The sequence below is a fragment of the Manis javanica genome, chromosome X, assembly GCF_040802235.1.
Source record: "Manis javanica isolate MJ-LG chromosome X, MJ_LKY, whole genome shotgun sequence".
NCBI classification, from domain to species: Eukaryota; Metazoa; Chordata; class Mammalia; order Pholidota; family Manidae; genus Manis; species Manis javanica.
Window position 1 is genome coordinate 106598040 of NC_133174.1, and position 13303 is coordinate 106611342.

Here is a 13303-nt window from a genome sequence, read left to right on the forward strand (position 1 = left end):
TTAATCTTTTTTACATCTGATTCACTCCTCAACACATTGTAGACTTTATTCTACCCTCACCAGCATCCTAGTTAACACAGTCAACAGATAACTTTTGTTTTGAATGATGAAAACTTAGAGGCATTTTATTTAATTTTTCCCATCAAAGTATATTTCATCCATTCAACAAATATGTGAATAGCCACTCTATGTCAGTTAGCTAACTTGTACTCATTCTACAAGACCAAGACTTAGCTCAGCCATTCCCGATCACCTCCTCTCCTTTCAGCTCCACCTTCCACTCTCACCACCAGGTCTGGCCAAGTGCTATTCCACATGCCTTTGTTATTGTCCTTACCACACTATGTAGGACAAATCTATATCTGTCCCCTCCATTCAACTGTGAGCTCCTTAACTAAAAGACTGTGTCTTATTTCTTAGTATCCCTGGCACCTCACACTGTATCTGGCACACAGTTGCCATTTAGTATTTGACAAACTGTACTAGATCCCCTATATCAATTTGGTTACTAAGTCTTATGAATTCTTTCACATCTGCCCCTTCCTGTCCTTAAACTTCTGCTCCTATTCAAGCCCTCATCTTTCCCATCCTCAAAAATACCCTCTGACCTCCTTGCCTCCCTCTAGACAAACACTGCTTCATTTCTTTTCCCCAACTCAGAAAAGTTTTTTAAATGAACACTACACCCACTTTATCAGCTTCCTTTTTAAAAACTTCATTCTTATTAAATTATGTGAACAATACATGTACTTATTCTCCCCTCCTCTGAGGTAAGTACTATACTATCTTCAGTTTCTTGATTATCCTTGACAGACCCTTTTCTGTGCATTTTATATACATGAGGGAGGAAGGGCAGGAATGTTCAGTGTTTTCTTAGGAAGAGTTGGATTTACACACATGGCATCACGATCTACGTATCATTCTGCCACTTTGTTTTTTCACTTAGCAACATGTCCACGTGAGTATCAATCTACCTCATTCTTTTAAACTGCCAAATACAATTCCATGGTATGGTTGTACCATAGCTCATTTAATGGCTCTACTGGCGGAAATTTACAGTTATGAAGTTTTCATTCCATAACCATGCTGCAGTGACCATCCTTTTTGTATGCTTTGCATGAGCATGCACAACTCTTTTCTCTAAGCTGTACACCTACAAGTGGAATGGCTGGATCATAAGGTATTCGCATTTTAAATTTGGATGCCACCAAATTTGCCCTCTAAAAACATCGCTATTAAATTTTACTCACGGTAACATGAATGAAATTACCTGGTGGTGGTAGATACTATATTTTTATCTTTTATTTTGCAAATCTGATAAGATTAAAAAAATACTTCATTGTTTCATTTTGCATTTCCCTAATCACTGGTTAAGTTGAAATGAGCATCGTTTCATATGTTAATCAGCCATTTATATTTCCCCTTCTGTCAATTGCCTGTTCATTTCTCATGGAATTGTAGCAGCTCTTTTTACATTTTAGAAAATTCCTTTGTTGTATAGGTTGCAAATATTTCTTCCCCATCTGCACTTTGTTTTTACTTTTGTTTGTGGTATCTTTTGATATACAAAGGGTTTTTAAATTTTTTAATGAATTTAAATCTGTCGGTCTTTTCCTCTATGGCTTTTGGATTTTGTGTCACAATTAGAAAAGCCTTCTCTACCCACAAAGTTATAAAAATATTCTCCTATGCTTTCTCCTCATATTTTTAGAATTTGTTTTTAATTCAACCAGAATCTATTTTTGTGAATGGTGTTTGTGTGGGAGGGTCTCATTTTATTTTTTCCTGATGGATGGCCTATTTTCCCACCACATTTTCTCGAACAGTCCATTCTTTCCCTGCTGACTTATATATGCTAAATTCTAATGTAAACATGGATTTGATCTTGAACTCACTTTTCTGTTCTATTGTTCTTTTTGCTATTCTGATGCCTTTACTTCCTTATCACCCATCCATCCATAGCAATCTAGCAAAATTCAGGTTCCCTAGAATTATTATTCCTAAATATATTAATGACCTTCATATTGCCAAATCCACTGGATATTTTTCAGTTATATTCCTGCACACCATTTATTATTCCCTTGCATATGCTGCATGGTACAACTCTCCCTTGATTCTTCTATCAAGAAAAGTCATGATCATAGCAGTATCTTCTGTTCATTAGTGACTCTGTGCCTGGTTAAGCATTTCATATGCCATACCATCAGGTATGCCTCACCACAACCTTCTAGGATTAAATGTTAGTATTATCATCATCCCCACTTTACAGATGAGAAAACGGAGGCACAGAGAATGAAGCGTCTCCTAGTGTAAGCCCTGGAAGTTGGTTTTTCTTTTTTGTGATGCAAATGCCTGACTTAAGTTTTGATTGGGAAGGCATCCACTTCAAAAGGGCTCTCTCAATAAACACATTCCCAGCCACAAAAAGATAAACAGCTGCCTCCCTCCTTTTGTTTTAGAAGTCTTGGTTGATTTCCATAACTGACCATTTGGGCCATTTGTTTTTTCTCTTCCCACACTTTAAATTCCCACTCTTAGGTTTTAAATTCACCAGTAAAGAGTAAGCCTGTGAAACCCAAGGCCACACCCTTGACCCTGACAAAAGCTGACCCCCAGGTGCTGGCACTCTCTTTCTCTACCACCACCTCTCCACTCTGGACCTCACTGCATGGTCCCAGGTGTGCCACGTACATTTCAGGACCAGTGAATAATAAACGTTTTTCTTCCCCAGTTTCCTGATGGTTACTGCTGAGGGCAACGCACAATCATAATAACCACAATGGCCAGACCAGCCCCAAGATCCCTCAGCCAATAAGTGGCAAGATGGGCTTTGAATCCAGGTCTGTCTGAGCCCAGAGTCCAGTTTCCCAAGCACGCCACTTTCTGGCCTGTCCTTCTCAGTCTCCCTTGTGAGTTCCTTCTGCTCCAGCATGTTTTAAACGGTGGCTTTTCCCATGATACCGCCTTAGTCACTGCTCTTCTGAGTCTCCCCATGCAGCCTGTGTACAGCAGGGCATTCTGATGCTCTCCTTCAATGCGGCTGCACTGACATGTCTATGCCCAAATGGCTCTGTCAGTATTGGAGAAAACACTGCTTTTTATTACAAATTTCAGGAAGGCTTTTCATTTCTACTTACTCAAGTTTGTGTTATTTGATTTTGTATGAGTATGTATTGTATTTATAATCAAAGAAAACAATAAGGATATTAAAAATATAATAGAAGTAGATTAGCCTCTAAGGGGCAATATCAGTTCAGTCCTCCCAAGGCATTTTCCAATGTTAGATATGTTGAATGTATGTTACTAAGAACTGTAAAAAATTCAGTAGAGATCCTGAGCAATCTGTAACTGAGATTAAGCTCTCATACTGTGACACAAATAATCCCTTTCCCCAGGGTCTAATTTATCCTGAACCAAACAAGATCAGCACAATAAGCAAACCTAAAAAGCAGGTGTCCTTTATCTAGAATTTCAAATAGAAAACAAAATTCAGTTCAGTTATTACAATGCTAAATATTCATTATAAGGAATTATAAGGAAATGAGTAAGGCTGTTGTAACTTCAAGGGAGAAATAGGAGAATTTATGATAGTTCATTTAAAGAGGAAGACAATCTGCAAAGGATGAGCAGACTCTTTGCTCAAAATGATGAATGGCCTTTTCTGAGATGAACAGGTGTGATAACCAGGTGACTTCTAGTTAAATTCAGACGGTGCCTGACCCCTGCTCCCTCCCTGACCCCAGCCCTCATTACATCATCTCTGAGCCTCACCCAGGCCTCACTCAGGCACCACTCAACTCCACCCCCACCCCTACCAGTCTCTCCTCCCCACCTCTCAGCTTATTCCTGCTTAGCCCCTTTTCAGGATGTCTTACTCCACCTGCTGACTTAACATCCCAAGGGTTCTGTCTATAGCCCAGGGTTCATCTTGCTCAACTCTGATACATTGTGTATTTTTACTCACTAACCCTGTATATTCAGCTACCTACCACTGAAGGTCATCATGTCTCTGGATAGTCCACAGACAGCTCAAACTCAGTAAGTCTAAAACAGAGTTGGTTCTTTTAAAACCTGGTCCTGTTATTTTACCTCTCTTACTGAATGCCACCACCATTTGTTCACTCTCCAAAGAAATCCAAGCTTTATTCTAGATTCTTCTTTTGCCTTCACAACCCCATACCAAGTCTCTACTAAGTCCTGTGAATTTTACCTATTCAATATTTACCAAATCTATCTCCTCTTCCCTCAGCACCTGTTTTACCTCAGGCCTCAATCTAATTGGTCCTAATTAATTGGTCTTCCAGCCCTCCAGTCTATCTCCATAGTCTCCCAAAGGACCTTCTTTAAAGGCCAACCAGACTATATGCCATTTTACTTCATAAAACCTTTCAATGGCTCCATATATGCCCACGCTATAAATCCCTCCATGATCTGGCTCCTGCTTACCTCTCCAGGCTCATCTCCCCCTACTTTTCCCCTAGCTCACACCACACACTAGCCCAGGGACAGAACCAGTATTGTGGGCCTTAAGCTTATTCAATTTGAAGGGACTGCCAAGAAAGATAAAACATTATGACTAAAAATTAGTTACAAGGCCCTGGAAGGGGCATGTGCAAGTAAGGGCCCTGAAGCTTAAAAACTTCATTAGCTTCCCAATAACTCTACCTCTGGTCTAGCCAAACAGAGCAAGCTGCGGTTCCCTAGAACCTGCCACAATCTTCCACACCTCTGCCTTTGTACGAGCAGTTACCCCTTCTTGGAGTGCTGTTCCCTCCATTCCCTTGTCTGGCAAAATAGTTTATCCTTCATGGGTCAGCTCAGAGGTGCCTCCTCTGTGAAGGCCTCCCTTACCTCCACACATGGACCTGACTATTCTTTCCATGTTCTCATTGTAACCTGCCTTTTACCACTTTGTACCGTCCTTTACAGAGCATATCACACTCAATGCATCTTACTTGTTCAAAGCCAGTCTTCCCCATGAGTGCCTCAAGGGCAGAGTCAAAGTCATTCCTTTTTCAATTATCAGAGCAGGGCAGTACCTGGCACAAGGTAGGAGCTCAATAAATGTCTGCCGAATGTGTACTGGAAATGTCTCACCCATGTGTATTGGAAAGACACCCTTCTTTGGGCTAAGTGTGTGGAATAGAACAGTGGATGCAGACAGACACCCTGGGTGGAGGTGGCACTTGTCAGGTGTCTGCTTCCTGCCCACGCCATTCTGGGAGGAGGTCTAGGCAGCACCCCAGGGGGAGCTCCTCCTTGTGGTCTCCCACCAGCCTCTCCATCCCACCACCTTCCTTACCTGTCCTCCTTGTTGATTTGGTCTCCAAAGCCCACTGTGCTAACAACTGTGAGCTTTAGCCCCACGTTGCTCTCTTGGAGGTCATAGGTACTAGACTGGAGTTGGACACCCGGCTGTGTATGGGCGGCTGGCTCCCCCTCAAACTTGGTGTTGAACAGGGTGTCCATGAGGGTGGACTTGCCCAAACCTGTCTCTCCTGAAAAGCAAAAGGATAAATTATGGTCCATTCACACAATGATCATGAAGCCATTACACAGTGCATTTTGGATGTGTATCTATTGACATGGTTAAATGTATATGATAGGACACCAAGTGAAGACCACATAGAACTTTCCGGACTATTTGATTTCAGTTAAGTGAAAGACACTGAAAGGAACTGCACCAACATGTTAGTATAGTCCTTTCAGGAGAGTGGAATTGGGGTCACTTTCCTTTTATTCTTCATATTCTTTTGTGATACTTGAAAACTTTCGAGTACACATTGCTTTTATAGTCAGAATAAGAAGCTATATTTTGGGCAGGGATGGAGAGGTAGAGTTATGCCTAGAAAAACATTGGAAAGAAATACAATATGGTTATCTCTGGGTGGTGGGGTTATGTGTGGGTTTCATTTCTTTTTTTATACTTTTCTCTATTTTCCAAGTTTTCTATTAGGAACATGTATAGATTTTATAATAAAAATTAAAGGGCTATTCATCTTACTATGCTAATAGACAGTGACTGCAATGGGGTCGGGGGGGACTTGATAATATGGGTGAATGTTGAAACCACAATGTTGCTCATGTGAAACCTTCATAAGATTGTATATCAATGATACCCTAATTTAAAAAAAACTAAAGGACTATTTTATATTTTAAAAGAGACAGCAGTCTCTTGTCAAATAAATATCCCCTCCTACACTGTTGGTGAGAATGTAGTTCAACCATTGTGGAAAGCAATATGGAGGTTCCTCAAAAAACTAAAAACAGAAATAACCATTTGACCCTGGAATTCCACTCCTAGGAATTTACCCTAAGAAAACAAGATCCCTGATTCAAAAAGACATATGCACCCCTATGTTTATTGCAGCACTATTTCCAATAACCAAGATATGGAAGCAACCCAAGTGTCCATTAGTAAATGAATGGATAAAGAAGATGTGGTACATATACACAATGGAATATTATTCAGCCATAAGAAGGCAACAAATCCTACCATTTGCAACAACATGGGTGGAGCTAGAGGATATTATGCTCAGTGAAATAAGCCAGGTGGAGAAAGACAAATATCAAATGATTTCCCTCATTTGTGGAGTATAACAACAAAGCAAAAACTGAAGGAACAAAACAGCAGCAGACTCACAGACTCCAAGAGGGACTAGTGGTTACCAAAGGGAACAGGTTGGGAAGGGTGAGTGGGGAGGGAGGGAGAGGGGAATTAAGGGGCATTATGATTAGCACACATAATGTGGGTGGCTCACGGGGAAGGCAGTATAGCATGGAGAAGACAAGTAATGACTCTATAGCATCTTACTGCACTGATGGACAGTGACCACATGGGGTGTGGAGGGGGACTTGGATAATGTGTGAGAATGTTGAAATCACAATGTTGTTCATGTGCAACCTTCATACGATTATATATCAATGATACTTTAATAAAAAAAGAATATATATATATAAATACATATATATATGTATGTGTATATATATATATCCCGCCTCTCCATCACCACCCCTTCTCCCTGCTAGGCCCAGACAGCACTCTGCAGAGGCCTGCATATATATCCTAGTGGTGACAATCATTTTAGTTAAAGGGGAGGGAAGTTAGCAGGCCACAAATTATTCTTCTCCTTACATTTCAAACAAACTAGTCATTCATTTGTTTACCTAACAGGTTACAGGATACTAATAAATTAAACCTTTGGAATTTCAAAAAGTCCTGACTTTCACACTAGGGAGATGAGTAGGGGAAGGGCTATGTGGGATCACTGCCAGACACCAAGGAGACTTCAGGGAATGAGGACACTGGAGAGAAACTAGTGGCACAGGAGTTCGGCAGGAATCTGATATGAGGCCACATACTGGGCACTACAGCTGCTTATTATCTCCATGCATTCAGACTGTATTTGGGACCCCAACCATACCACCAAGCTATCCAGGAATACCAGGAATAAAAGGGTTAGTAGCTAATGACCCTGGATTACCCTTTGAATACCTAGACTACCCTGCTATCCTGCTATCCTGCTATCCTCCTCCCCTCTCAAGCCCTGAGATGTCAGTGTTAACTTGTCTTCACAGTTGGGAGTGGGTTTGCACTGGGCAAATCCTGGCTCAGTAAATCCCTGCTTGTGACTGACAGCACATATCCTCAAGGCAGTCCAAGGCCAGGGCTAGAGCCACACAATGCTGAACTGCAAATGGTCTGCCTGCCCTCCACTCTCTGGGTGTGTCTAGTTTTGCATCTTGCATGCCTCTTTCATCTTGAATAAAGAGCTACCAATGCAGGAGGTGCTTTTTAAAATATCTGTCTATGATGAGAGTTTTCTGTGTACGGAGAGACTGGTGAGAGGGAGAGAACAAGGAGAACATTCAATTCAGCTTGGTCCTCCCGGACACCAGCCCAATTTCATAGCCAGGTCTGACTAATGCAGTTGATTGCCAGGGTGCAGGAAAATGGTTCCTCTCACTGATCATGTTTCCAGTCAGGGTCTGCTATACCTATTAGCAGCAAAGATTCTCCCAAAGAGGCACCTTTTTCCCCTCCCTAAAGGAACAGGAAGTGTTCAGGTCCCAAGAAAAATTTGGTGAGGTGAGGCCTTTGCAGTGGGAGGTGGCAGACTTGGCCAAGCATTGGAATGTATCACACCCTCCCAGCCCAAGGTGGGATGCAGCTCAACTGTAAATGTAGCCAGCGCCTCTGAGGTGGGGGCACACTCCAACTAGCCTGCCCTCTGGGCGCTGAGGTTCAAGCTACATCTGATCTCCCCTCTGCATGTGCCTAATGAATTTTCCGGGTACACCTGCCCTCCACCCCTCTTCTGTTCCGTGAGCTCTATGCTGAATGCCCCACAGTTCCTTCACAGCAGGGGTCCCTGCTCCCCAGCACCTAGAACAGGCTCCCTGGCTCCCTGATCCTAAGGGTTCTTAGGGAGCAGAGAACAGGGCATCTTCCTGTTCTCCACAGAGTGCCTAGCATGAGGCTCACACAGAGGGAGGGCTGCCCTGTTTGCACAGCTGGAGATATGGCCTGGGCAGGGCAGGGCAGCAGGGAGGAGCAGCAGGGGAAATGACCACCCGAATGCCTGCCAGCACAAAAGGCTGTGGAAATTAGATGCCCAATGATGAATGTCTGGAAGAAAAGAACCCTCAGGGGGTCTAGGGAATCATCATAAATGCAACATGGGAAGAAGGCAGAAAATCAAGCAAGCTTGTCCCATGGCTATCGAGTGCTCTAGTTCCAGTTTTCCATCAATGTGGAGCCCGGGGGGTGCGGAAGGTCTCTCTCAATGGCTGGCAAAGGCCCAGCCTGAGCCTAGGATGCTGTCTGTCCTCTCCCATGCTGCCCTGGGCCCAGTATTCAGGGTGGGATGGGGTGGGGAGGGTGGCGCACATGTGGCCTAACTCAAATCAGGTCAGCAGATTCCACAAGCCTGCAGGAAGGTGGGGACTTGGCAATTAGATTTCAGCAGGAAACCTGAGGAGTCCCAAGAGGTCAATTTCTCTTTCTTCCTCCCTCCTCATACTGGACAGCAGGGTTTCTTAACCCTTTTTAAGTCATCACCACCACTCAAGAGGATTCTATCTCACTTTGCTTAATGTAGACAGCATTCTGGAAGCACTAGGTTTTTAAAAAAGAATTGCAATTTAAAATATGTAGTAAGAAATATGCTTTTTCAAACTATCCTCCCTGGGATAGTCCAAGTTGACCTCTCTACTCTAAGTTAAAAACCACTGTAATCAAGAAAAGCTTAGCCCTTTTCCTCATCCTCTGGCACCATGTGCAGTTAAGTCCTTGCAAGTTATGAAATGCAGTCCCAGCCAGGTTATCATTAAATGACTGTGCGACCTTAGCCGAGCCCTTTCTCCTCTTTGGGCACCCCATAAAATGAGGAGGCTGGAGTAGTAATAATAGTGTCTTACCAATGGGTTTCAGCCCTGGGCAAGTTCGCTATGGATTCAATGTGATCAAAGAAATTGACAGTAAAACGTTCTTGGGGTGAAAGGGTGATACCCAACTTTATTTCCAGGTGGCAGGTCAGTCACTAAAATCCCGTTCACTCAGAGCGAGTCTGTACGCAGCAAGCTGGTCTCTCCCCTTGCCTCCGGGTCCCTCTGTTCACACAGCCATCTTCTGGGTCTCTCTGCCTGCACAGCCGTCCCACACAGTCGTCCTCTGGGCCTCTCTGCACCATTGTCCCGCACAGCCATCCTGTGGGCCTCTGTCCTTGGCGCTGCCACCACTCCAGCCTCTGCTTTCCTGCAGCCTTACAGCCCTGCCACCGTATCACGCCCAGAGCACTGGGCCGAGCTATTTATACAGAGTCAACAGCCGTGTATTGCCCACAGGTGTGCAGTGAGCCAGTCAACCAGGGCCAGGTGAGAATCCTGGCCACAGAAACTCTCATTTTATCCACAATAGCTATCAATTCTAGTGCACTTACTATGAGCCAGGCACTGCTATAAATACATGTATCTCCTTATTTATTCCCCACAATAAACCTATAACACAGATGCCACTATTTGTCCCCTAATTTACAGGTAGGTTAACCAAACTACTTCCTAGCTGTGTGAATTTTTCCCGGCTCTTCAGTCTTTGCATCTTACCTTCCTCATCTATAAAATGTGGAGGAAGTAACTGGTCTAGGGTCACAAAGTAGTAAGTGGCAGAGTCAGCATTTGAATTCGGGCAGTCTGACACTGGAGCTCATGTTTATAACCAATATGCTCCAGTGTGTCCCCTAGGCATGATATGGTGGTTCACTCAGTCATTCAACAAATATTTACAGAGCCTCTAATAGGAGCCAAGCACAATTTTAGGGGCAGGGGATACAGCAATGAACAGGAAAGCCACAATCCCTGTTCACATGGAGCTCATGGTCATGTGTGGCTAGACTCTTCTAGCTCTGAATGTTGGAATAAACCAAGAAAAAAATCTCTGAGTTCAATAGGGAAGTGTCCAAAAGCAAACTCTCCAGGAACTCCAGTTGGTCAAAGGAGCCTATAGACAGGGCCAAGGTCATGCCTGGCTCTGTGACCCTGCCGCTTTCTCCTTCCTGCTCTTGCAGAGGCCTGGCAAACAGTGGTATGCCAGAGCCAGCTCACCCAGTTTCCTGCAGCTCTTCCTCATCCCACATGTACTGACGTCATGTTAGCAGCTTAAAACAAGCTATGGTGGGGGTAATGACACCACAGAAATTGGCAAATGCTGCAGATCACAGCAATTTTTCTCCCGAGAGCAAGTTCTTAGATACTGACCAGCACACCACTCAGATAAGTGAGCAGCTGCCTTCCACAAAGATGGAGGGAGGCAACAAATCTACCCTTGACCTTGATAGAATGCTAGCTGCCCTGCCCCTCCTCCAGGAGTGGAGTGAGCCTCAATCCTGCTTCTCTTGTGTGTCTTTTTTCCAAGTTCAACAGAGCTCAGTTGAGCCTGGAATCCTGAGCAGCTTCAAAATAAATATTTTCATTATGACCCTTTGTGCTCCTCACAGGAGTTACTGTTGCTGGCACACGCAGAGGGCTGAGTCTCTTCAGAGCTCTTTCCCAGCAGTGCAAAGCAACTGGCCCCAGAACATTTGCATTGCTGGCTCTGTTGGTTCCTCTGAGGCCTCCTGGATTGTATCTAGGATCATGGGATCTTTGAAATTTCAAAGCTAAGGGACTAACTAGTATATGTTTTTTATTGGGGGTGAGCTGGACCTCAGTCCACTCAGTAATTACTGTCAACCATAGAGAATCTGTTGGCAAGGAGTCATAATATGCTCACATTCATGTGCCTAGCTCTCTAGAAACAGTAATTATAGGTGCCATTTATTGGTACCCTTACATATACAGTAGGCTCCAGATTCATAAAATTTCTCTCAATCCCAACATGCACATGTGCACACAAACACACACATATGTGTGTAGGGTACTCACTCTGCTGGGCCTCTCTGATTAGCAGCCCAGCATCTAGATGAACAATACTGTGGTAAAAATATCTTAGGTCTCTGTTAATAGTGGAAGCTCTTGCTACCATACATTTATACTTAAAATGCCCTATTAGAAAAGAAAAGAAAATGCTTTGGGGGAACATATTCTGTGCCTGAACAGAATAGTTTTATAACGGTCATTAAGGAGGTAAACCTGACACTTATGCACAAGCGGTAGCTATGGTCCCCGAAAGTCTTGTCAGAGAAGAGATCACCTTCAGCAGTCAAGCTAAAGACCCTTCGCCAAGTCAGTGACAGCACCCAGCCCACAACTGGGCTGAGATTACAGCCTTAAAGCCACTGGAAGCCACTCGTGACCTTGGCCCAAATTGTGGGTTCTCCAAGCAATGACAGGGTTGTGAGCATGACCAGACAGCAGGATGCATAAGTTGTAGCCTCTTTCGGATCAGGGAAGGGGAATAAAATTAACCCAGGCCAGGTGGGTGCATCCAATGGGTGCACCTGTGGGGCTAAGAGAGCAATTAACAGGGCAGCCATTTCCTGAAACTTGACAAATGGGAAAAGAAAGCGAGGGGGTGACTTCATGGGGGTGAGGGTCTCCTCCTACCTCTTCCCTTTTAGAGGGTTCTGTCCCAGGCAGTTGAGCAATTCCAGCCCAGAAGGTGCATGCTGAAGCATTGTAGCTGTACAATGTCTGGCTGGGAACTCAGGGATGGAGTTTACTATTTCTCCCACTCACTCCACTTTAAGCTCGGCTGCCTTTTCCTCAGTGCCCTAGGGCAGCCTGTGGTCTACATGTTCAACTACCTGACACTTCTTGCCCTCAGAGAGTCAGTCTGATTTACATGGCCTCCTTCCTAAAGCTTTACTAGCCCACCCAATTGCACTTGGTTGAAAGGTTGATTGGGGCAAGGGGTCTGTTATTTCATTTCTTATCTCCTCAACTTCAGTATGGGAAATACAGAGCTCTAGGAGGAATGCCAAGCGAATCTGATATATTTGCACAGAAAATTTTCAGTCATCAAATATTATGTGAAATTTAAGTTGGCTGTCAGCCAAAGATTGGAGAGATTTGGCAGTGCTAATAAAATTGGATGTGATAGTATTTGATATTAATGTCAATCAGCACATTTATTTTGTGTCCCTCTCCTGATAGCACCTCATTAAAACCATGAGTAGACTTCTGGCATTTGAAGAATTAATAGCCTAAATCTGGACTCAAAGTCCCATGATATGTAATTCTATGAAGCATGTATTTCCATCTCAGACTCCAAAGCTGGTGTGCAGCAGTGAGTCATTTAGCTAGTGAGTGAGCCTAGCTAACTGCCTGGAATCCATATTTAGAAATGGCTTTGTTGTTCTCTACTTGTCTCTGAGTATGAAGTCATTCTCCTACAGAAAATGATCCGAAAAATATCTGGTCATTAAGAAAGTTGATGACCTTAGTTATAAAACAGAACTTTAGACTACATTAAAGAGTAAAATATCCAATTCAGTAGTGGTTCAGATCTTCGACATGAGTAAGTTCCCCATATGCTGCATACAGAAATAAGAAAGAACCATTAGCAAAAGTGTTTTGAGTGTTCCAACTGGCATGGAAACTGGCTTTATTATGGTATTTATATAATTATTAAAGTTTGGAAGTAGGTCACTGAAAATATGCAGGTACGTTTTACTACACTGTGCAGTGAAAATTATATGCTATGTCATGTTTGCAAATCTGGGTTTTTTTAGGTCTAAGGAGAGATTCTAAACAGAATGTCAAGGAACTGTTGTTCCTCATATTTGTTTAGTTGGTGCTTAACAGTTTCTAAAGTGCTTTTGGGCTCTCAAAAGATGTTGCTGGTAGTTAGAGAAGCAGTGGGAGG

At 43.4% G+C, this 13303-nt stretch overlaps 1 protein-coding gene across 6 annotated transcripts in view; it reads right to left on the reverse strand.

Moving 5' to 3' along the window:
• The window catches only part of SEPTIN6 (septin 6), a 70111-nt gene that overhangs the window by 39603 nt on the left and 17205 nt on the right, over window positions 1–13303 (reverse strand). For all 6 annotated transcript variants that reach the window (XR_012127271.1, XM_073227396.1, XM_037016915.2 and 3 more), the window contains exon 3: window positions 5303–5498. Coding sequence is in view for 5 of the 6 variants with exons in the window: in XM_073227396.1 (XP_073083497.1) it covers window positions 5303–5498 (196 nt within the window). In the remaining variant the exon portion in view is untranslated. The remainder of the gene's footprint in view (window positions 1–5302; window positions 5499–13303) is intronic.